The following is a 24,472-nucleotide window of genomic DNA, read 5'->3' as shown; positions in this document are numbered from 1 at the left end:
ATACATTTACATTATTTTTTTTTTACGAATATGGTGACTCAGATGTATGTATGTATAAATTACAGAATAGATTATCAGGCAGCAACCTAAACAAGTAGGCGAATAAATAAACCAATAAATGAATCAAGTAGGCATAGATAACATAACAAGTAAAAAACAAATCACAAAGTAACATTGAACAAAATAAAGTTTCATTAAATAAGGTCAGTAGATTCCAATAAATTTTAAACGGATCTTTTTTGGCTACCTACACTAAAAAAAATTGTTCACCCCCCCCCCCTATTCATGAGAACAACGAATACAATAGCACAATTGAAAAAAAAATTACTCAACTGAACAATAGAAGTATGGAACTGGAAGGTTTGTTTAAAAAAATCACTAGTATCAAAATCTTCAACAATTTTCAACTATTCATGAGAGCAAAATAATATCATGACAAAAATTATGGTGTCCAACAAATTTTAATAATCATGTTTTTGTCAATTTTTTCAAATCTTAAAATGTTGTGTAGTAAGGTAGGTACAATAATGTACGTATATTAAGAAGTGAGAACTGCCAGACTAATAACCCTTCTTTTAGAAATTGAAAAAAAAATTATGAGTTTTATTTTCATGTTTTGAGCGTTGGCAGTGGAATTTGGCCCACACAAAATCAAATCTTCACCCCCCCCCCCCCCCGAATGTGATTGAATACAAAATTTATACCTGTTGAGCTGAGTCGACCTGAGTATGAACTAATACCAGAATCCAAGTAGGTACGAGTTCAACGCAGCCTTTAATAGGTATCACATTTTATGAACAAGAATTTATGTCGATTGTAATAGATACCTACCTATCTAAAAATGCTGACAGTTTAAATACCTTAGGTATTGCGTTATTTTTTTTTTTTTTTTTACATTTTTCTATACTGGTCTGTTTAATTGCCAGGAATTTGAATTCTACTTAGAAGAAAAATATGGACGTTCTTTCATTTTTGAAAATTCAAAAGTATGAAAATTCTACATAAATAAAGCTAGATATTTACGTCAAATTCAAACTAGAAGTTTTTAAATCATTTTTATAAACCTAGTAAGGAAATTAAATAGTCAAATTCCTTATTCAAAAACATTGCTAAAATTACCTACATATGGAAACAGAAGTATGTAGTATGGTATTAAAATCCTGTGTGTTAATGATCTATATCAACTTCAGAAAAAGTATCCATTTTCGATTACGAGAATGATGTGAACTTATCATGTTAATTGATTAGCATGTACGAGTACATACCGTACCCTATCAGTTTAACTAGATAATTAATTATTATAAAAAATATTTGAGACGAAAAAAATGTTAATTAAAAACATAACTTGAAGGAAAGTTATTTGATTAATGAATTTTATCTCTACTGATTGAATATTTCTCAACATTTAATATTGATATTACTTGTGCCGAACTATAGTGAGGCTCACACAATTATTAGGCGCATTGAGAGAACTGTTCAGTAAAAATTACTATAAAATTTTGTGAAGTTGACCCCTGGTCATTTTTTTTGTAGACAATTTTACAAAAAGGGTGACCAGAGAGCAACTTTACTAAATTTTACAGTAATTTTTCTCAGTCAGTGTTCGGGCTTTTTTGAATCTTTAAAAGCACATTCAAATTCAAAATGTTTGAAATTTTAAAATTTTTTGTTATACCCATATCTTGTTATGTATACCATGTACCATACATCAAATAACTATAGTGGTGACATAACACCAAAACCTCTTTTACAAGTTCCTAGTGAAATTGCGGAAAACGATGTAAGTTATTGTTATTAATCTTGATTCGGAATTTATTACAATAAGTATCTAATTACAGATTCGTTTGCATTTTTAGGAAATGGCTAGTTTTCAAGAATTTGCGAATATGATTTCTAATTAGTACTGAAAAAACAAATGAATTCAAGGGTAAACTTGCTACCGTGGATTCGACAAGATCAAAAGATAGATGTACTTTACAAGAAAACGGAGCTTTGAAAAATGAGATGGTAATGTAATTTTTGTTTATTTTTTTTAGCATGAACTTGTAGTAGGTATAATCGAGTAAACAAAGAAATTATTTTGAAATTTTTTTATTTACTTGTTGAATGATGGGAATATACTTCAGCAGGGCTATTAAAACTTAAAAGTAGAAGCCGAATTTTCATATTTCAGTCAATTTTCACTGTTTGTTGCGATGGGAAAAAAAGTAAAAATACGCGAAGAAAACATAATTTTATATTTTTGATCTTTCTAAGAAAAAGAATCATAAAAAATTGAGAGTTGATGGAGGGGAAGTTAAAGTTTGAATTTGAAAAATGAACAAACCAAACATAGAATAGAAGTCCAAAAAGAGGAAGACATTATGCCAAAACATGTCCAAAATAAAGAAAGAAATACTGAAAAATTTCAATTTCAGTTTTGGTTACATTGAGATGGTATCAAGTAGCTATTTGAATTGAAATCAAAATAGTAATTTGGAAGCCTGAAAGTCTTATCTGATCCAATATCTTATGTAGGTACCTACTTTGTTTCCAGATATTTTATCGTAAGTTGATTAAGCATTTGGCTTGAAAAAAAACTAAAGCATCGTGTAGACTGTAGAAACATTCCGAAATCCGAGATGAATAATTTTTCAAACAAAGATCCAATTACAAGGCGTGATCCACAATTACGAAGATATCTAAAGAATCAAGAATACCCTGAATGAAAGCATTGAAAAAATAATAATTAAAAAGTGCCTTGGAGGTATACAAATACAACCTTTACATTGAATGCAACAACTAAAGCATAGGTTGGGATCTACCAATAAACAGTGCTGAACTACAACCCTGGATTGGTTGTGAATTAATATCTACATACTTACAAATTGCTGCTGACTATCGACATTGACATCTTGAAGAACTAAAAACGCCTTCGGAAATTTCAGCGTCAAATCTGACAAAACTGGTTTTAGACTTACAATCTTCTTGAAACGAAACAATTGTCGTTGAAAATTTTAAGCAGCAGTGTACAAAGTGGTACCTACTACTGGTTGGGTGGTGAATCTGCACGCTTTTCGAATTGGCGATAAAAGGAAGAATGCTCTTAATCGAGGGCCGATCGGGCATTAAGGTACCTCAACGTTATCACGCATTCAATTGGGCACCTGTTAGAGACACCCTAATTTTTTTTTCATGAACCAAATGAACGATACAAAAAATGTGTTGGAGTATTCTACTTTGTTTAAATGGAATAATACCTATTCCATTTAAACGAAGTAGAATACTCCAACGCATTTTTGGTATTGTTCATGGTCAGGTATCAATTTTCCTAATGCAGTAAACAACTTTTGAACTAAGTATATTATCTGCATTATACAATAAAGTCAGTGTAACAATGACTCACCAGCAATTACCTGTTCCATCTTGTTTCTGTGCACCAAATTCGACAGGTTTACTACGAATTCATAAAACAATTAGGTATAGATATTCGACCTGATGTAACTGATTAGTTTTTTAAAGTGTGTCAAGTGCTTGGGGTAATCCAATTAAACACTAAAATCACCGAAACAACTCCAGCTCAAACAACAACTTTGTAAATGTACTTAATAAGGTAGATGCATATTTCCTTTTCGAGTTTCTTTTCAACACTATTACATTTTTTGTTTTATTGTTTTTGTTATTTTTGTACTTACTCGCAGGTACTTAAAATGAGATGCTGTTTTCCATTTATTTCACAAGTTGGTGTATCAACCAATTCATTAGGTAAATCAATTTTATTTTTAGTTATCAAACGCAGTTTTTGAGAAAATTACTTATGATCTCACTAAAAATGTGAGTAAATAATTGATGAATTTTTCCTGCTTATTCTATCAATTGATCATCTCAACAATCAATGATTTGTTTTTCAATTTTAAAAAAAGTTAAGATTAATGAATTTCCCATTTTGAACTTTCCATCGATATTTTTAAATTTAGTAGGTAGGTACTTTATTTTAAAACCAGTTTTTTTTTAAAAAATTACATTTATAGAGCGGGCAAATAGCGGGTTTAAAAAGGAAAAAATTGGCACACAAATTTTTTCTTCGAGAATATGTTCAGATGAACCCCCTGAACTGCCAAAAAAAACCGCATCTTCTACCCCTGGAGCTAACTTTTTTAGGGGGCTAAAACCGATTCCGATTCAGGTTTTTTGCGATTTACTCCGAAAATATTAGGTTTACGATAAAAAGTACCATGACAAAAAATGTTCCCCTTCAAATTCTCGAGAATTTGATACTACGCTCGATACCCATCCTTCAAAAGGGGTGTCTGAAAAAAGGGGTGGAAAGAGTAGGTGTTTCAAAAATGGTCAGTTCAATACATTGATCAATGTTACCACTTTATATCATTCGTTTTCGCTCAATTTTTTTTTACAAAGTCTACTCACTCAACTATTAATTACACCACCATTGATTGGTCTTCAATCCTCCCCTAGGGGTTAGTGGGGGGGGGGGTGCTTAATTTTTCAAGTAACACACAACTGAATCATATATTTGAAAAACGAATCTGGACATGCAATACATCGAATAGTATGTTTTCGAGGTCTCTGAATACGAATAACAACTTATTTTTTGGGTCCAGTTCCTCAAAGCCCCTCTGTGCCCCAAAAAGGCGGTTAAAATTTTGAAAAATCGTGAAAAATCGAGTGATATATCGAATGGTATGTTTCCGAGATCGCTGAGTACGAATATGAACTTATTTGTTGGGTCCCACCCCCCAATGTCCTTCGGTGCCCCAAAAAGGGGGGCTAAAATGTCAAAAAATCATCAAAAAGTCGAGTGATATATCGAATGGTATGTTTTCGGGATTCTATTTTGAAATATGTTATCAATTTATGAGTTTTTCCAACAAAAAAAAAAAAACATTATAGATAATTAATTCCATTTAAATTTCCCATAATTAATAATTCGAGTGGCACATACCTAAGCGAAATTTACAAACAGAAATTAGTTGGATGGTCATACATTTTATTTCGACGAAATTCGACAAAACTGTAAAAGTCCTAGTTCCATTTTCTTTTTTATTAAAAAGTAATCAAAAACTAGTAGATGATTGAGCGTTTAATAAAAATCTTGAGATGTGAAATGTTTTCTTTGCAAAATGAGCGTACAAACTTTTTGAATAGCGATCCCGATAATACCTCTACCTCTACCCTCCACCCTCCGAAAGTTACTCCAATCAGTGTTTTTGAGATGGATTTTCAGAATTATTTCTAAAATAATGGTGAGAATCTTTAAAGAAAAAGATCACACCATGTTTTGTCGTCAACTTTTTTGGGACAGAGAACCATTGTACTTTTTGGATTCTAATAATTTGTGTTCAGCAATCTTGAAAACATAAGATACTATTCGATATACTCGTATCACACGATCTTCAGCGACTTTTCAAAATTTTATCCTATTTAGAAGGGCGTAAATGGGTTTCGAAGAACTGTACGCAGAAAATATGTTCATATTCGTATTCAGCGACTTCGAAAACATACCATTCGATATATCACTCGACTTTTCATGATTTTTCGAAATTTGGCCCTTTTTTGGGGGCACATAGAGACATTAGGCAGTGGGACCCAAAAAGTAAGTTCATACTCGTACTCAGCGACCTCGAAAACATACAATTCGATATATCACTTGACTTTTTGATGATTTTTTGAAATTTTAGCCCCCTTGTTGGGGCACAGAAGGACATTGGGAATGGGACCCAAAAAATAAAGTTCATATTCGTATTCAGCGACCTCGGAAACATATGTACCATTCGATATATCACTCGAGTTTTCACGATTTTTCAAAATTTTAACCGCCTTTTTGGGGCATAGAGGAGCTTTGAGGAACTGGACCCAAAAAATAAGTTGTTATATTCGTATTCAGAGACCTCGAAAACATACTATTCGATGTATTGCATGTCCAGATTTGATTTCAAATATATGATTCAGTTATTCAGTTGTGTGTTACTTGAAAAATCAAGCTCCCCCCCCCACTAACCCCCGAGGAGAATTGAAGACCAATCAATGGTGGTGTTGATATGGTGCAATATGCCTTCTCCATTAAGGTGGTCATTCCAATAGTGATCCCTTACATCGTGATGTTAATATAGTACATGACGTAAGGGTGCGCAGTAACGTGATAAATTAGTCTGTTAGAGAGTTGGAGTAGGAGAAAGTCACTCTTGAAGGTTGCTGGAGGATCATGGCTACGCGCCAACATCCTCGAGATCCCAGCTTCACTTGATTCGTGTTAGTGGCCGTAGCAGGAGTCTCGTCAATTAGATGTAGTGAGCGAATGTGTATTTATTGATGTAGGTACCCCAATCGCGCTTTGGGTTAATCAATTGAAGGGTGACTTTCCAAAACGCACTAAGTCCAAAAACCGGTTTTTTCAGAAATCGTAAAAAAATGCGGATGCGAAGTACTGTGAATTCTCCATCACCAATGATGATAAAGTTCCCTATTCGAGGTGTTTAGGCATCGGTCTCTTTAAAAATCCGGAGTTACCTAACCATATTTTTGACGTACGGAGCTGTGAAATGTTGAACACTGGATTTAGTGCGTTTTGGAAAATCATGGATTTAGTGCATTTTGGAAAATCATGGATTTAGTGCATTTTGGAAAACCAATCAAGTTCAAAAAGTTACAAAATGTCTTTAACAAATTTCATTAAATGAAATTTATGAAATTTGTTAAAGACATTTTGTAACTTTTTGAACTTGATTGGTTTTCCAAAATGCACTAAATCCATGATTTTCCAAAATGCACTAAATCCATGATTTTCCAAAACGCACTAAATCCACAAAACAGATCTGTTTTGTGGATTTAGTGCGTTTTGGAAAATCATTTTTTTTACCGGCACTTTTAGGCTTTCAAAGTAGGCATGAAACGGCAGCTTTTCGCAATTTTTATCACTTGGAGTGATAGGTCACATGTTTTACTACCAGATGGCGCACCTAACTCATTTTTGTCAAAAATGGACTTAGTGCGTTTTGGAAAGTCACCCTTCAATTCCGTTTTTCGCTATATAAATGGTATGATGATCCGCATCGTGCGTATCATACTCCGGTTTGTTTGTCAATTCAGTTTTATAGCCGCAATGATCGGTAGCCTCGTTTTATTCAGCAGCCATGGTATCGCCACTATTATTGGGGTCGGCGTTTAGGGAAGACATGGTGAGACGGTCAGCATTCAGTAAGTACAGACTTACATGGTGGTGCCTCCACTAAGTTAATTAGAATTACCTACACCTTAATTAATTGATGAAGACCTATGTTGTAGATTACATTCTTCGGCATGTAATTTACTAATGTAATTTACCTCCATCCTCTCTTCTGGAGCATGCCTAGCAAAAATAGGTATACTCCTGGTTTCAATGCCATGTGTCTTTGCCATGATCCTCTATAATTAATATTAGTATTTCATATTGGTGTTAGTTATATCAGTGTAACCAAACCATATTTATAATATTCGTAACATATATTTGATATGTTAAGATAAAATGTAAATAGGACGAGAAAGGTTTCATTTGAATAAAGTTTGTACACAGTAAAATGTTATATGTTCGTTTATTGTGTATTTCTGTGTACTTTAGACTCACTATATGATTCACATTCATACTCTCAGGGCTAATATCGTATGTGTGTGATTTCCACCAGTATAGCAGTCAGATAGGATTGACCTTTATAATAGTCTTTTCTATCCATATCATATTGGCGGTCATTTATATTCTAAAGATAACAGTGTAATTAATAGTTGAGTGAGTAGACTTTGTAAAAAAAAATTGAGCGAAAACGAATGATATAAAGTGGTAACTTTGATCAATTTATTGAACTGACCATTTTTGAAACTCCTACTCTTTCCACCCCTTTTTTCAGACACCCCTTTTGAGGGATGGGTATCGAGCGTAGTGTCAAATTGTCGAGAATTTGAAGGGGAAAATTTTTTGTCATGGTACTTTTTATCGTAAACCTAATATTTTCGGAGTAAATTGCAAAAAAACCTGAATCGGAACCGGTTTTAGCCCCCTTAAAATGTTAGCTCCAGGGGTAGAAGGTGTGGTTTTTTTTTGGTAGTTCAGGGGGTTCATCTGAACACATTATCGAAGAAACAATTTATGTGCCAATTTTTTCCTTTTGCCCCTCGTTTTTTTACGTTATTTTCCTGCTCTATTATTGATAATTATTTTTTTTGAATAATACGCAAGTATGTATAATAAGTTTCAAAAAGAATATTTGTCGAGCACATTACCCACTTTTTCAAAAATTCATCTTTAATCCATTTTTGGTAAAATCTTCATTTTGCATTCAATTTGTTTGGTTCTTTTATTTTTGAAAACACTGAATTTTTTGTTGCGAATTTGGCGTTTTCAATGTTTTGAATATTTTGTAGTGATTTTTTTTTTGGAAATATTGAATTAATTTTTTTTTAGTTGTTATTGTTGTTAAGATAATTTTTAAACTTGACGAATTATTGATTTTGGAATCATTAAATTAATTTCTTTGCAATTTTTGAATTAATTTGAAAAATTATTATCATTTTTTTTTTTTTTTTAATTTGAAGTAAGTTATATCTTTTTGAAATAATTATCAAAATCAATGTCAACAGTAATTGAAAAAGTTTTTTAGAATGACAACTTCATCAGCAATAATGATTGACATAATTATCCAATCAATGACCTATCTATAACACACGTCATTCCAGATATGCATACAAAATGAAATCCAAATCTTATTTCAAATCATCGCACCACTGTACAAAAATAGCTAACGTCAACGTTCTCATTCATTATAAAACAGAACCCAGCTAAAGATAAAATTTGCGGTAAATTTCACTAGAGAAGGCGAAAAGATATTAAAGTATAATTTATAAACCGGGCGGTCGAGGCCATTTACAAAGACAAAATTTGTAAAAGAAAAAAAATGTTATCTGTGGTAAATTTACGAGCAACCTTGAACAATATACGCAACGCAGCAAAAGTTGAAAGATGAAATATTAATTTTTGCGGAAGTTGGTTGTCGGTGGTGCGAATTGGTTGGCGTTTTATTGCCGAGTAGCGAGTCTAAAGTGATCCAGATATACCCAAAGTGTGTCTCATTTTGTTCAAATTTTCTTTCGTCTAACGCTAACGTAAGAATGGAAAATTTTTCCATAAAATACTCGTTAAATATTTTTAATTCGAGATTCTTTCCATTCTTCTAATTATAGCGCATCGTTTTGACATTATTAAAAAAAGAAAAAAAGAGAGAAATTAAAATTTTCATCTCGATTCTTACGTATACTGCCAGTATACACTTACAATTAAAAATGCCTTTATTAACATGACGCCGGGCATCGATTATTTTAATTGTAACCATTGAATAAACTAGGTTATAAAGTTACCCTCCTCGGTATAATTATAATAAATTATTTATATTGTGGGCGTTTCGGATTCAAAGGTATGAAAAAAAAATACTTTGCATACATGCTTAAAACAAATTATAGCACCGTCGACCGTTGCAAATTAGCAGAAGGTTTAATCGAACTTCGTCGTCTTAAACCTCTTTGCTTTTGGTCACGATATCGTGTACACTTTTAGATGTAATAAATGTCACGAATTTAAAACACGGTGTTCTTTTTTTTCTTTTATTTTCTTTTCGGTTAGGTACCACAATACCTACCCCCATCGATTAAGTGACGACCTGCGACCAATAAGCACTGCATTAAAATTGCATCGATAGATTTTTACTTACTTTCGTGTGAAATCTTTGGCACGAAACAACTCATCGCTGTATTGTTGCGAACTTTAGAATGCTTTTTCGTGCTCTGATTGGCAGTAGAATATTGTGTTATCTATAAATGTATATAGGTAACTTACCGTCAACTTGCAAAGTGATTCGACCAAAAAAAATGTTAGGGGCTAAAGTTAATTTTCTTCGTGAAATTTCAAATCGCTCTGGCAGGCATCGCACCAACTCAATTTTTTTCAAACCATAATGAGCTTATCTCAAGTAGGTAGGTGCCTATTTAAACCAAAAAGAAATTCAAAAAAGTTAGATAGGTATCAAAAAAGTTGGAAAACAATGTAGGTACATAGAAAAAATTACCAAAAAACAAAAAAAAACAGGAAATTTCAATTATTAAATTTAATGAAAAAAAAATGACTTTGAAACAAAAAATTCCAAATTAAAATCTAGACAATTACCTATTTCAGAAAAAATCAGGACTTTTCGACAGTTTGAAAAAAAAGGAGTTCTGAAAAGGCAAATTTTGAATTCAGATTTGCGACTTGGCGAATGGGGAATTTCAGAATTTCTTTTTTTCCTTTTCGCAACTAAACATGTTCATGAACCAAAATATTGTAGATCACAAAAAACACTTCAGTTTTGTAAACAAAAACTTGAGCCAATTTTGCAAAATAAAATACTGTAATTAATTCTATCAGTAGGTTGGAATCATAATGAAACACTTATAAATAAAATTATTAAAATAAATAAATTATTTTCTACTTTCATAACAGGAACATTACGCGATGGTTGGGAAATAATGAAACATTATTTATCACAGATTTTTAAAAAATATACAAAAATTTCATTGAGTGAATCACAATATTTTCTTGATCCTGAAACAAACAAGATGACCCATTACATACATTAACTACTTATCTATCAACAAATTTTCCAAACTTAATTTTAAAAAAAAAAAAAAAAAAAATGAAAAAGTATCTTTAAAACACATTATTAAGCCTTTAGTTTGACAATTGCCAGCAATCAATGCAGGAGATCAAAATAGGGCATAAACTGAATCTCAGCCTTCTACCTCGTTTATCGAATTTTATTTTATTTTTACAGAAATTGGGCCTTTGAAAAAAATTGAGTTGGAGACCCAGTCATCTTATTCTACAATTTAAACTACGTATATTGACATACCTATGAACTGCAACATCTGGTCCGGGTTGAATTAATGACACATCCAAAGGCGTGAGAAAAATAAACTGGCTGGATTTCTGTGCAGTAGCAAACGACGTTAATAAACTTGTAATAGTTCGGCGATTAATGGCATCCTGAAAAAGAAAACGACCGTACGATTAAATAAACGAGACGATTTTTCAAAGCAACGAAATTACTAATAAATTATTCACCATAAAAACATCATATTCGTCCATCGAATAGAATGGTAAGTCCATATTAGACCATAATGCCATAAGGAAGGCTACCGTAGAAACAGATTTTTCGCCGCCAGATAAAGATTCGGTATTCATGAAGTTATTTCCGCTATCTGGAGGAGCGAGTAGAATATCCAGCGTACTTTTTTTATGATCGAATAATAATTTTCCCTGTGAAAAAAAATGTCAGATGGTTCAATTTTATAATTATATAGCATAAAAATGTTTAAAAAATGATACAAATTAATTACATAGATCACTTACTCGGTAATTTCGACTGCGGATAACTTTTTCAAATTGGGTAAATACAACACCGGCGCATAGATCTCGCATGTTACTAATCGTTTTTGCACGATCCAAGCCCATCGACTCATATTTCTGCAAAAAATATTGAAAAGTTGGTCAAAACTGTACACAACTAAAAAGGAACTGTTGAGAAAAAAAATTAACCTCGTGCAATTTCTTCAATTCTCTCAACGTCATTTTAAATTTAGTATGGGTCATTTTTTTCTCAAGAAATTCTTTTTCGAAACGCAGGCCCTCCTTTCCCAATGTTTTTTCAACTTCTTCGATGAACGCTGCTATTTCGCTCAGATCATCTTTTACGTTCTGCAACAACCTAAAAAAAAACAAATTTTCTCATACAAAAAATAAACTGAGGGTTCGATAAACTTTACTGCAAAAAGATCTTACCTTCTTTCATTTTCGAGCGGTTCTGCTGCTAAAGAATATCTGGAAACTTGAATACACTGTTCTTTGAGTTGCTCGCGAATTATTTCAATTCTAATTTGAATTTCATTTATTTGAGAATCTTGTTCGTCGATTTTTTTATCGAAGGTTTCAATTCGTTTCTGCAGCCTTTCGATGTCTTTTTTTAAATTTTCTAATTTTAGCTGAAACAACAATCGAAAAAACAGCATTATTTCATGTAATTTAATAGGTATCTACCTAGCAAGTTTGACAATTAAAATTAATTTTAAAAATAACAATTCGGAACTTCATCACTCGATGGTCATAAGCTTATCTCCTTTTTTTTTCAAATTCATGAATTTCATTGAACAAAAAAATTTTAATTAATCATTTTAATTTATCTCATTGTACAGGTAAATTTTCAATTTGTGGTTTGATCTATTTTCAACGAAATATCTTCAATTGTTGAATGGTTTAATTAATTAATCATGCTTCACTAATCAACTGTACGGTCTACTTTTATTAGATTTGTAGTTCGGTACTTACATGTAACTCTGCAGATTGAAATGCTGTGTCACCTTCATCACTGGATGTATTCAGAAGACTTTTAGCTTGATTCATTTCATCTCCCAGTCTTTCCTGATCTTCACTTGCGATCTATTGAAAAAAAAAAATGAATAGATGTAAAAGGAACAAAATATTTTATGGTGTATATTTGAAATTAAAATAAACAAAGCTTGTATTTTCGGCTAAAAATTATCATTGAAAGCATCGTACAAAATTACCTTTTTATGTTCTTCCAACTCAGCAATTTCTTCTTCCAAACTATTCAATTCTTCCAGTTTCGTTTTCAAACAAGGCATTTCCTCCTCAACAGTATTTTTCAACTTGTCAATCTCTCTTTCGATTTGAAAGATTTCATGGTGACACTTGGCCGATTCGTGATGCAAACGTTCTATTTCTTTTTGAGTAATTCTCAAATTTTTCTTGATCAAAATATGTTCGTTTGTTTCTTCCCTGTATAGTTTTTTCCTCTCGGCTGTTTTCTCTTTAAACAATCTGTAGAAAAGTTGAACGTAAAGAAAACCTTTTATCCATCGAGAATCAATTTCAATCATTATCAAAACTTTACCTGATGTGATCAGAGACGTTTCTTTGTAACAATTTGGCCTCAGTTCTGTACATATTTGAATAAAATTTGCCTTCTTCGAGATAACTGTCAGCATTCTGATTGATAACTAGTTTTACGTTGCTAGACCATTGTCGAGTTTCCATTGATCGACGACATGTTGCTTTATCTGCGATAAGTAGCACTTGGTGGATTGATTTGAAATCCATTAGAAAATTAGCTACTACAACGTCCTTAATTTTTAATGCTCTGTATAGATTTATATATTTGCTGTATTTTGCTTCAAATTCAGGTAAGATATCAGTACGATCCTGTAAAAAAAAAAAAAAAAAAAAAAAAAAATACATAAAGTTATATAGCCTACAAACAAACTAACGAGAGAAAGAGAATAGTTTTGAAATTTTATTATCTACTAACCTCTTCTTGAAAACGACTGCAATGTACCTTGAATTCTTCTTGAGTACGATTCTGTTTTAAAAAATACATATTTAAGAGAATAAGTATAGGATTAGGGTATGAAGAAAATGTAAAATACTGTACGATATTTTTCATACCATGATTGGTGATTTGCCGAAAGACGATGGCGGTTTAACTTGACGTATTATTTCATATAATTGTTTACGATCATCGACATTATCCACAAAAAATGAAGTAAGCAAAGGACGACCGAGATGATTTTCAATTGCATTTGTCCATTGACGATCTTGCACTTCGATATATCGACCTAGATTTCAGTGTGAAAATTATCAATTACCTGATTTGAAACTTGCAATTAATCTACCATAGCAATTTGTTTACCAAGAGGGCCTCTGGGTGGTTTCTTGAATTTTCCTCTTTTGACAGCTTCTTCGATTCGTGTGATAAGATTGGGCATCCAAGAACCATAAAGAGATAAGTCATCGAATTTTTTCATTCGAGAAATTCGTTCGTTATTTTCTTCTGAAATAAGATGACAAATCATTGATAAAATTATTGTCGAAGTAGCCTATTTTAATCTCAATTCACTCGTATGCTTACTTATTTCATAGTACAGTTCGGTAATATTTCGTTCTTTTTCTTTCCTCTCGTCCTCAGCTTCAGCATAAACATTGTTCAATCTACAGATTTCTTCTCGCAACGTCTTGTTTTCACAATTACGTTCTGATAAAATTTCTTGCAAATGGGCAATTTTATTATAGATTTCTTCTTTTCTAGATTTTTGCTCCATTTCCTCTCTGTAAGTCAAATATTTAAGTAATGAAATTAAAAAATGATATTAAATTTTAAATAAAAAAAAAAAAAAACTGATAAATGTTCGTAGGTATTTTACACACTTTTCAATTTCATCGAGAGAAGCTTGGAGGTGAACTCTATCATTTTTTTTACTTTTAATTGTATTAGATATTTTTTGATACTCGTCGCATTTTTCGAGATATTGAGTTTTTTTTTCTGCGTATTCTTTACGGTGATTCCGAATAGATTCTTCTCTGCTACGACATTCATTTTGTAACGCTGTTAGATTTAGTTGTATTTCACTGCAAAAAAAATAACAGTAAATAAATATGAAATTCCATACGAATTTTTGTTCAGGTGATAGAATTAAGAATAAAATAACTTCACTCACTTAATTTTACTCTCTTTGTGAGTAATTTCGTCCTGTAGTTCATTTCTTTTTTGTTCGAATTGATTTTTAATCACTTCGTGTTCACCGCATGTGTCTTTTAGTTTGACCAATTCCTCACGAAAAACGTATACCTAGATACACGAGGATATTATTACAGTAATTCACAAGATAACTTTACACATTCGATAAGATTAATCGTAAACGCTCACTTCAGCCCACATCAATTCATCCTTTAATTTTTCTCTTCGTTTTTTAGCTTCTTTAAGTTTTTCAATCATTTGCATTTTTTCATTCATGGATTCAATTTCTTTATCGAGGTGTTTCAGGACCTAAAAATTTTCAGCGTTCGTAGAAAAAATTATTTAGTTTAGTGTTGAAAATTATTATTGAAATACAAACCAGTTCTTTTTCATCTATTCGTTCTCTCTGATCCTTGATTTGGGTAGTAATATTACTAAGCATGGCTTCTGCTTCATCTAATAGAGTAGCTTTCTTGAACATATCGTATTTGTGCTCCGCTTTACTCGAACTGAGAAAGTTTCTGGCCATGTCTTGATTCAAAATACTGATAGGGTTATTAGGATAGATTTTGAACTGGTACAAGATCGAATCTAGCTCTTGTTTTTTGCTACTGATTAATTTACCTGAAATCAAGAATCGTTTTTATAATCTGAAGCTTGATGTAGGTATAGATATGCAGAGATGGCGAAGGAATAGAAATACATACCCCATTGGTTATAAATACGATACGATGAAGAATTTGAAGTAGATGTTAAACTTCTGACGATTTTAATCTCACGACCATATTGCTCGGGTTTATATGAATTTAGACCGGTATTAGTCATCGTAATGGTAATACTGCCAGCATTGCATCCGTGTTTAATCAAACCTATGATGAAGACATAATTTAATGTAGGTATCTAACTCATAAGTATTCAATATTTGTTCAATTATTTGTAGGTCTATGGTACAGTACATGGTTTGAATTACGAACCATTGACTGAGGAGCAACGATTGGTCTTCGAAGCAGCTCCACCAAGTCCTACAGCTATAGCGGTCTGTATGGCACTTTTACCACTACCATTTGTCCCGGAGATGAAATTTATTCTAGGATTTAATTCGATTTCGAAGTTACCATGACACATGAAGTTATTAAGTTGCACCTTCTTGACAATACCGCCAATACTCTGAAATTAAGTAGGTAAATGCATGAAGTAATTAGTAAGGTAGGGCTAACGTGGTAAAGTATCTAAGTTTTAATTGAAAATAATAAAAGTATGATTTCGTTACATTTGAGGAAATATCGTTGATGATGGATTTTTTTACTATGGGTTGCAGTACTGGTGAGGTAAATGTGTTTCGTTGACCATCGGTTAAAATTTGAAATGGTACACGACCTTTCGTCCTCTGCAGTCTAACTTTCTTACGCTGAGGAGATCGTGTTTCATTTTCTTGATCAAACATCTTATCAATAAATACTAATACTTATACTGGAATCGAATCGATGCACAAGATAAGGCACGTTTCAGTTTGTTAAAACCAGGGATGGAAGAGCCGGGAGCGAGCCAGAGCCAGAGTCTGAAAGAGCCGGATTTTTTGAGGAGCTAGAGCCAGAGCCAGGAGCCAAATAAATGAAAGTGCAGAAAAACATCAAGAGCTCTCTTGCAAAAGAGCTCCTTATTTTACTCAAGAGAGCCATCATCATAAGGAGTCTTTAACCTGGAAAGAGCCAGAGCCGAGTGGGAGCCCACAAAATTTTTCAGGCTCTTTGGCTCCCAAAAAGTAGAAAAAAAAGTAAAAAAATGCGCAAAATTTCATCAAAAATTCAACTTTCAACTCACATTTGTGAAGAAAATGAAGAATTTCTACGTTTGTTTTCTCATTGAGAAATAAAATGAAAATAAATGCAGTATATTTTCATTTTTTTCATCATTTTTCACAAATTTTATATTCTAATTTAAAGAGCCAAGAGCCAGAGCTGGAGCTGGAGTGGGAGCCGAGAAATTTGAAGAGGGAGCTGAGAGTCAAAGAGCGGAGCCAGAAGGAATTGAGGAGCGAGCAAGGAGCCAAAGAGCACATGTAAAGAAAAAGGGCCAAGAGCCAAGAGCGAGCCAGAGCCAAAACTTGTGGGGAGCTGAGCCAGAGCCAAGAGCGGGAGCCCTGAATTCATGGCTCTTCCATCCCTGGTTAAAACAAAACAGGAGACTACGAACTGAAACAATCTACACTAAAAATTTACTTATACTATTGAAAAATACACTTCGAAACGAATGTAAAGAACAGGAACAAGAATGAAAAAATCCTTCCCTCCATTTCTCTTATCATTTTTGTCACCTCGTGTTATGTTTATGTAACTAGTTAGGCCGAGCCATTTTTCTGATGGTGAAAGTCTGAAAGTAGCCTTTCATAGAGCCAAAACGACACCCACGCAGTGACTGGCGGGATGACTAACCATCGTGCAACCTCCTCTCCTCCTTCCTGCAGCCTTTATCAATGTACGCCGCCGCGCGTAAGAAACATGTTAATAGATTTGCATAACCAGTTCGCCGTAGGAGTAGTCCAGTCATTTTAGCAAAATTTTTAGTCAAACCTCGGAAAAATTGGGGGATGGGGGAAAGCTGAATTTCACATTATTTGTTCAGATTGGTCTCTAAAACAACCCATCAAAAGTTGCACCCCGCAACTTGACCGCTACCCCCGCAAGAGGTCATTAACCTTTGTCGATACAGGTTTTTCGGCTGTATCGCCGAAATGAAGGGTCCAAGAGGAAATACGTTCGAACAAAAATTGTTCTACGCAAAATTTCCTATCAGCATGACCAGTTCAGCTTTTCTCAAAATGGCAATTTCACCCTTAATAAGGGGGGGGGGGTTAAGTTGTCAATTTTATGAAAATTGTTTTAAAAAATGAAAATCGACAATTTAAAACGTGTGAATTCGATTCGCAGTAGACTCGAAAATATTTTGACCAAAGTTGCACACCGAACTTTTCTGCAACCCCCGCAAGAGGTCATTCACCTTTGTCAATCTACGATTTTTCGGCTATATCGCCGAAATGAATGGTCGGAGGGGAAAAAGTGATTGAACTAAAATTATTCTACGCCAAATTTCCTATAAACATGACCAATTCAGTTGAAATATATTTTTCAATTTTTGGTAAATTTTTGAAAATCAAATTCAGGCCAAAAATGAGAAAAAAAATCAAAATTTTACCAAATTGAGCTATAAAGCTGAAATTTTTGGATATACTCTATTTTCGACCTGACAAATCGATTGGAAACGATTTCAACCCGTTTTGAGCAGTTCTGGAGCCTCCAGCACATTTTTGAAACTTGCAATTCTCACCAAATTTCATCAAATGAAGTTGGAAAGCGGAAATTCATTCTGTAAAGTGTAAACTAATTTTAATACGCTATGAAATCGACTGTAAGTAGATTTCAAGCCGTTTTGTAGCCTTCAGCGAGTTTTTGGAAATTACTGGAGCCTGCAGTAAATTTTTGAAACTTGCAATTTCTACAAAATTTCATCAAATGGAGTTGAAAAGCCAAAAGTTGATTCGGGTAGATTTTGTGGCATTTTTTGAAAAACAGAAGTTTCTAAAAATCTGCTGGAGGCTCCAAAACGGATTGAAACTGGCTGCGATCCACCTCAGAGTAATGTCAAAAATGGTGTGTCTCTGTTTGGTAAAATTTTATTGAAATTTTGAGCATTGAAAAATCTGCTGGAGGCTCCTGTAATTTCCAAAAAGTCGCTGGATGCTCCAAAACGACTTGAAATCTACGAGTAGTCGACTTCATAGCATATTGAAATTAGATTACAGAGTAAATTTAAGCTTTTCAACTGTTTTGTATGAAATTTTAAAATTCTAAAATCTGTTGGAGGCTCTAGGAATTTTCAAAAAGTTTCTGGAGGCTCCAAAATGACTTGAACCAACCTGCAGTCGACTTGATAGCGCATTGAAATTGAAGTACAGAGTAAATTTTGGATTTCCAACTCTGTTTGGTAAATTTTTATGGAAATTTCGAGCATTGAAATATCTGCTGGAGGCTCCAGTATTTTCCAAAAAGTCTCTGGAGGCTCCAAAACGACTTGAAATCTACTTGCAGTTGACTCCCTAGCGTATTGAAATTATTTTACAGAATGAATTTTAGCTTTCCGACTGCTTTTGATGAAATTTTGTGAGAATTTCAAGTTTCAAAAATCTGCTGGAGGCTCCAGAACTGCTTAAAATGGTTTGAAATAGTTTCTAATTGATTTGGCCGGTCGAAAATAGGATATATTCCAAATTTCACCCTTCTAAATCAATTTGGTAAAATTTTGATTTTTTTCTCATGTTCGGCATTTTGATTTTCAAAAATTTACTAAAAATAGAAAAATACACTTTTGCACTTGAAATTTTGGCTGCTGATGAATTTTTGCATGCTCTTTCGATCTAGCTTTGTCTTTTTCTAAAAATTTTGCAAAAATGACTGTGCTATTTTTTTTTCATTTTCTACTTCAGTTCCGAAAAAGAAAGATCAAAAAGATGACTTTTGAATTCTGAACCTTCTCAAATATCAACATTATAACCACTAGAAATTTTAGAACATCAAATGTCGATAATGAAATGGTTTTTATCACGTTCCTATCTACTATCCATACAGGGTGCCCAGAAATATCGTGATTCGTGAACCTCAAAGAAAGTTTTTTATTAAAAATTAAAGGATGAATCCGGAGTCGTCTGGTTAAATTCAAATGTAGATAGTACTCGAGGAGACGAACAAAAAACGTTATTATGATAAGTTGCCTATCTTGTAAAATGAAGGTGCTGCGTGCTCCGCATAACCGGAAATTTACCAATTTTGAAAAATTCATCAAAAATAAGAAAATGTTTGAATCATTCAAATGATGCCCCTAACCCATAGTACTAGAGTGGACGAACAAAAAATGGTATTATGACCAATTGCCTATCTTCAAAATTGAAGGGGCAAACCTGATTCAAAATTTTCAAATTTCCAGTGCCCCAAATTGGAATTTTGAAATTGGGCTTGCCCCTTCAATTTTGAAGATAGGCAATTGGTCATGATATCATTTTTTGTTCATCCACTCAAGTACTGTAGGTTAGAGCATTATTTGAATAATACAAACATTTTCTTACTGTCTACAAACTGAAGAAATTACCCCATTTTAGAACTGAAATAATTCACCTAGGTATTTTGAAAAATTCTTTTAAAATAAGATGTTTGAATCATATTATTGATGCCCCTAACCTATAGTACTTGAGTGGACGAACAAAAAATGTTTTATGACCAATTGCCTATCTTCAAAATTGAAGGGGCAAGCATAATTTCAAAATTCAAATTTGGGGCACCCGAAATTTGGAAATTTTGAATCAGGTTTGCCCCTTCAATTTTGAATGATTCAACCATTTTCTTATTTTTGATGAATTTTTCAAAATTGGTAAATTTCCGGTTTTGCAAAGCACGTGGCGCCTTCATTTTACAAGATAGGCAACTTGTTATAATAACGTTTTTTGTTCGTCTCCTCGAGTACTACATTTGAATTTTGAATTTAACCAGACGACTCCGGATTCATCCTGTATAGGTTGGCAACGTGAAATAGATGCATATGATTGGGGAAATGTTATCACCTCAGTCTAACAACCATTCATGTGCTATCATTATTATCATTCAGTGTGATCAACCGAAACATTTAGCAGAAAACTTTTTTAGGGGTTCACGATATTTCTGGGCACCCTGTATCACTAATGAATCAACAATTTATTGAGTTAACCTACACCAATTAGGTAAATTAAACTCTATTTGGAAAAATTCGGTTATTCACGAAATAAAGAAAGCAACGACTAAAATTATTTCAAAAAAAAAGAGCTTTCGCAATGAGAAAAAAGAACACAGTATATTTATCATGCTTAATGAAAAAAAAAGTAACACCTTTAGAAAAGAAAAAAAGAAACAGCGAAACACTATAAAATAAAGAACATAATTCGAAATTTCAACACTTATAAAAACGTAATAAGGCGGGTGGCATCTACAATCTATCATCATTTCGCTGTAAAAGTTGAATACAAAAATACCGTAACTTAACATGAAAACAACAATAGACTAGAAGTCAACAGACACGTAAATTATCCATATTATGATGGAAGAAAAAAGGTAGCCAGTAGAGGAAGATGATCAGAAGCACAGGCTTCGTTCGGTATTGCTTTTAATACTTCGGCTTCTTCTTTAGTAGGTAACCTCAGATATGAAACTAGTTTCAATTCACCCTCGTGTTTGCTTCCGTTTCGAGATCTTCCTGGTCTGAATAGTAAAAACAGTAGTACAGTTTTATCAAAACCATATATGGGAGGAAAAAGGCATAAAAAATGAAACAAACCCGTAAAATATATAGTCAACGTTACACCAATCGTCCTGAAATGTTGTGGCGTTATTTCCTCTAAATTGATCGTGCGGGTAAACAGACGTGAGATTCAGATGATGATACAAGCAACCGGATCCGAAATGTCTATAATTCATTCTTTCTCTGTGTGAGGAAATCGCAATACGAGAAAAAAAATGAAATTTCAAAACCATTGTTTTCGCCATTATTTTTGCAGAATTCGCTTACTTTCGTCCTAATTGCTCGTCACTAAACGATAAACTTTTTCTGTCTGAATTGAACAACTGCACAGAAATAGAGAAGGGTCGTTAAGGTTAAGATCAGAACGTGAATCAAAAAATAATACTGTAAATACGTCGTACCCGAACAAATTTAAAATCACTGATTTCCGTTCTAGATTGAACTCTATTTCTAACCACTTCGTAATGCTGACACGCATCTGTGATTCCTAAATGAACAGGCATCAATTGATTAGGATTTGCGAAATCAGAATATCTTCGGTTTCGTGAAGTACACTGGATATCTTCGAGGTAACCACTGACTAAAAATTTGTACACGTGTGTGAACGGTTTTAGATTGAAATCTCCGACTAATATAACTGGGTGATACGGAGTGTAACTGTAACATGATTTTCAGTTAGAAATTATTTCATATGATCAAGATGAAGTAAGTAATACGAAAAGAAATGGATAATTTACCGATTTGTGTTATTAATCGACGATCTGTACGCTACTCGATCAATCTCAGCTAACAAAATTTGAACTTGAGCCAATTTAATATCGTGTCTGTTCGGATTGAACAATAAATGTGTATTAGCGAAGACGATATTTCGATCGGGATTATTTTTAGGAGATAATCTGGCTATTAGTCCAATGTTATCACGATTCAGTAACTGGATACCGGGCTGATAATACTCGACCGTAGCGTATTCTTTCAGATCGAATTTCTCAACTCGGTAATAAATAGCACAGCCGTCTTCTTTGTCGTTAGTTCTCTTCTTGTAAATACCTTTGTAGCCTGGAAAGAGTCTGTTACGTTAATTAACGAAATATCGAGTTGATTTATCGATCTGATGCAATACCTAAGGCTTCCAGATGAGTATTGAAGAACTCGGTTTCTTTGCCTTCGACTTCTTGTAAACATAACACCTGTAGAATGAGAAAAAAAATTAACTACGCGAACATTTGAACAATTATTCAAATATTAGAAAATAATATTACATCAGCATCAAATTCTTGAAACTCTTTCAATAACGCTTCTTTTCTGTACTCCCAGTCGAGGTATCTTTCATCGTGGTTTTTGTACAAATGAGGATGCATTTCGAGTAAATTCTGAGAAAGGATGTTGTACGACAGGACTTTAATAAAATCTCCTCGAGCTTCACCATTTCGCCCACCTGAAAATGAATACAAATATCAGTTATCTTTGCCTTCCATACACTATACGAATTTAAAATGAATTTCGAATGAAATACCTTCTTTTATCCATTCTCCATAAGGCGTATAAACATCTTGACGAGCCTCAGCTAAGAATTGTTTTAAATCAGTACCTGCAATAAGTGTCCAAAACGCGTAAACAATTTGGCAACATTGAAATATTCTACCCAACACCATATTCGTTCGTTAAAATTAGACAAAAAGAAATGATCCATGAAACTCCTGAAAAATTTACCATACCGTAATGATTATTACCTTCGGATTGAAGAAGTGTAACAGTTTTTACAACTTCACTGTAACTTTTTGTCTCCTGGTGCGAAAATTGGTCTGCCGAAGGTGGTATATTATTGAACACGAGATTAGGATTCAACGGTGGAAAATGCGAAACCGTCTGATAATTTAGATTCGGATTTTCGACAGATTGTATCGGATCAAAAACGAAATTGCGAAAAGATCCCGCCGGATAATTAAACCAATAATTATTCATCTGTTTCTTCTTAGAGGCTCGTTTCCTTTTAGATGGTCGATTTTTATTGGTACTTTTTAGAATCGGTTCGACTTGTAATTTCGTTCTTCTTCGTCGCCTACGAGAAAGACTTTTGGCCATTGAATCGACGACGACAGAAGTTTCATCGATCTTGGTTTCTCGTGTCGAGTTATTAACATCCGAATATCTAAACGTGATATTAATTCGGCAATAATTTTGTAAAAATTTTAGAAAATGGGTATTTTTTATACATTCGATTCTACTAATGTGATTTTTCGATAACGCCAAGTTCGCGTAGTTGGCATAAAATGTATTGAAATTTTTCAAACAGTTCAAAATATCATTTCGATCGGTTCTAATAATACTGCTGAGCAAATTAGATGGATTTTTTGTGACACTGTTTCTAAATATTCGAAAAACGAGAAACATTACACTGTAACGATCGAGTGTCATTCAAAAAAAAAAAATCACACCAAAAAATGTAATTTAAGCTTTGATTTTCATGACGCACCAGTTTTTTCTTGTTTCAGAGACTTCAGTAATTCTAAAATGATCCAGTACACGTATGTCAACTGAAAAAACAAAAGTTAAATACCTTAAGTGAATTTGGGAACAAATATTTCTGTAATCACACTACGAAAAACTAACAGGTAATAGAGTTAATGATTCGATAAATTCTTTCAAACATTATAAACTTAATTTCAATACGTTTTTTAATGAAGAATGATGGAATGAAATGTGGAATGGAATCATTCGATCTGTAAGCTTTATCAGTAATTAAAATCACATTATCTGAACATCGTTATTTTTTTTCTTGATTTGTCGATTCCTGTGGAGCTAATATTACGAGATCAAAAGGAGGTCGAGTAAATTTTTCTATTTTTATCGAATATTTTGTGTAATAATATCATTGAGGAGGTTATGAACCTCGTAATCTAATGATGATTTGGAAGCTTCATTTCATTTAAAAATCGTCTGATTATATAGATTTACATAACGATAGATGGAACATGATTTCATCGTGATGATCAGTAAGTTAACATCATTTAATTCTAGTTAGGTGAAAAGGCCATGATGGTATTGAGTCTTCAGTTTTTAAAAAAATTAGAAAGTACCCTCAGTAGTAAAGTGAAGATGATGTAAAATGAAATGAAGTAATAAGTTGACCAACTTGCAGAGGATATTGGACATCATTATAATTATGCATACTTACGGTGGCAATCATAAAAAAATTAGTAGAACTGTAAATTACGAGTAAAATTTGAAATTTTTAAACATTTTTGATTTTTTGAACTTCAAAAATTTTTTATCACTTTTCCAAAATTTTGTTATCAAAATAAAAACTTGATAACGTAACGGAAACAGAACCGAACCCCTACGGAACTATCGATAATTTTTTTTCTGTGGTTTCAAAAGTTTCGACGAAGAGTCGCATTTTCAAGTTTTAAAAAACTGATTTTTTAATTTGAAAAACCTCACAAATTCAAAAATATTTTCGATATCAAATAATAACTAGTTTTTTGAGACAAAAGTTTGAATACATTTGCAAAAATTCGAATGTTTTTGTAAAAAAAAAATGAAAAAAATAATCTTCCCAAAATGGAGTT

General features: G+C 32.9%; 2 protein-coding genes and 1 long non-coding RNA gene across 7 annotated transcripts; 1 reads left to right on the top strand and 2 right to left on the bottom strand.

The window, feature by feature from the left end:
* The first annotated feature begins 1,438 nt into the window (after nt 1-1,438).
* LOC135835080 (uncharacterized) lies at nt 1,439-3,650 on the top strand. Its single transcript, XR_010556814.1, has 3 exons — nt 1,439-1,780; nt 1,857-2,007; nt 2,537-3,650. It is a non-coding gene; the product is annotated as an uncharacterized LOC135835080 (long non-coding RNA).
* Nucleotides 3,651-10,387: 6,737 nt separating this feature from the next.
* Nucleotides 10,388-16,099, bottom strand: LOC135835079 (structural maintenance of chromosomes protein 6-like). The gene is made up of 20 exons (XM_065349154.1): nt 15,856-16,099; nt 15,560-15,752; nt 15,293-15,454; nt 14,965-15,209; nt 14,775-14,894; nt 14,566-14,696; nt 14,276-14,476; nt 13,980-14,176; nt 13,761-13,901; nt 13,517-13,686; nt 13,380-13,430; nt 12,966-13,273; nt 12,619-12,892; nt 12,380-12,490; nt 11,837-12,036; nt 11,594-11,762; nt 11,408-11,521; nt 11,120-11,314; nt 10,908-11,041; nt 10,388-10,600 (listed from the first exon to the last, which is right to left on the bottom strand). The coding sequence occupies exons 1-20, from the start codon at nt 16,027-16,029 to the stop codon at nt 10,582-10,584; spliced, it is 3,309 nt and encodes a 1,102-aa protein (XP_065205226.1). The 5' UTR covers nt 16,030-16,099; the 3' UTR covers nt 10,388-10,581.
* A 4,341-nt stretch (nt 16,100-20,440) lies between these two features.
* On the bottom strand, nt 20,441-24,232 carry angel. 5 transcript variants are annotated; one of them, XM_065349163.1, is made up of 10 exons: nt 24,079-24,232; nt 23,377-23,437; nt 22,417-22,491; nt 22,163-22,338; nt 22,024-22,090; nt 21,641-21,959; nt 21,305-21,560; nt 21,171-21,226; nt 20,940-21,086; nt 20,441-20,863 (listed from the first exon to the last, which is right to left on the bottom strand). In XM_065349163.1, exons 1-10 carry the CDS (start codon nt 24,088-24,090, stop codon nt 20,698-20,700), a joined length of 1,335 nt encoding a protein of 444 aa, XP_065205235.1. In that variant the 5' UTR covers nt 24,091-24,232; the 3' UTR covers nt 20,441-20,697. The 5 variants fall into 5 exon arrangements, with proteins under 5 accessions (XP_065205235.1, XP_065205234.1, XP_065205236.1 ...); XM_065349162.1 differs by having other exon boundaries at nt 22,634-23,437; nt 24,079-24,189; XM_065349164.1 differs by lacking the exons at nt 23,377-23,437; nt 24,079-24,232 and adding an exon at nt 23,461-23,602 and having other exon boundaries at nt 22,417-22,600.
* Between the last annotated feature and the right edge of the window lie 240 nt (nt 24,233-24,472).

This window comes from Planococcus citri, chromosome 2 (genome assembly GCF_950023065.1).
Source record: "Planococcus citri chromosome 2, ihPlaCitr1.1, whole genome shotgun sequence".
Classification (NCBI taxonomy): Eukaryota; Metazoa; Arthropoda; class Insecta; order Hemiptera; family Pseudococcidae; genus Planococcus; species Planococcus citri.
Note: the sequence above shows the minus strand (reverse complement) of the source record. Positions and strands in the feature narration are given on the sequence as shown.

Excerpts from the sequence above, each read along its gene's own strand:
- LOC135835079 (XM_065349154.1), bottom strand. The coding sequence starts at position 16,029 with ATGTTTGATCAAGAAAATGAAACACGATCTCCTCAGCGTAAGAAAGTT. Across the intron at positions 13,431-13,516 it reads TCGGCAAATCACCAATCATG|AATCGTACTCAAGAAGAATT; the intron begins GTATGAAAAATA and ends TTTTTAAAACAG. Across the intron at positions 13,274-13,379 it reads GCAGTCGTTTTCAAGAAGAG|GATCGTACTGATATCTTACC; the intron begins GTTAGTAGATAA and ends TTTTTTTTACAG.
- angel (XM_065349162.1), bottom strand. The coding sequence starts at position 23,318 with ATGACACTCGATCGTTACAGTGTAATGTTTCTCGTTTTTCGAATATTT. Across the intron at positions 21,960-22,023 it reads TACTCATCTGGAAGCCTTAG|GCTACAAAGGTATTTACAAG; the intron begins GTATTGCATCAG and ends GACTCTTTCCAG. Across the intron at positions 21,227-21,304 it reads GTGATTTTAAATTTGTTCGG|TTGTTCAATTCAGACAGAAA; the intron begins GTACGACGTATT and ends ATTTCTGTGCAG.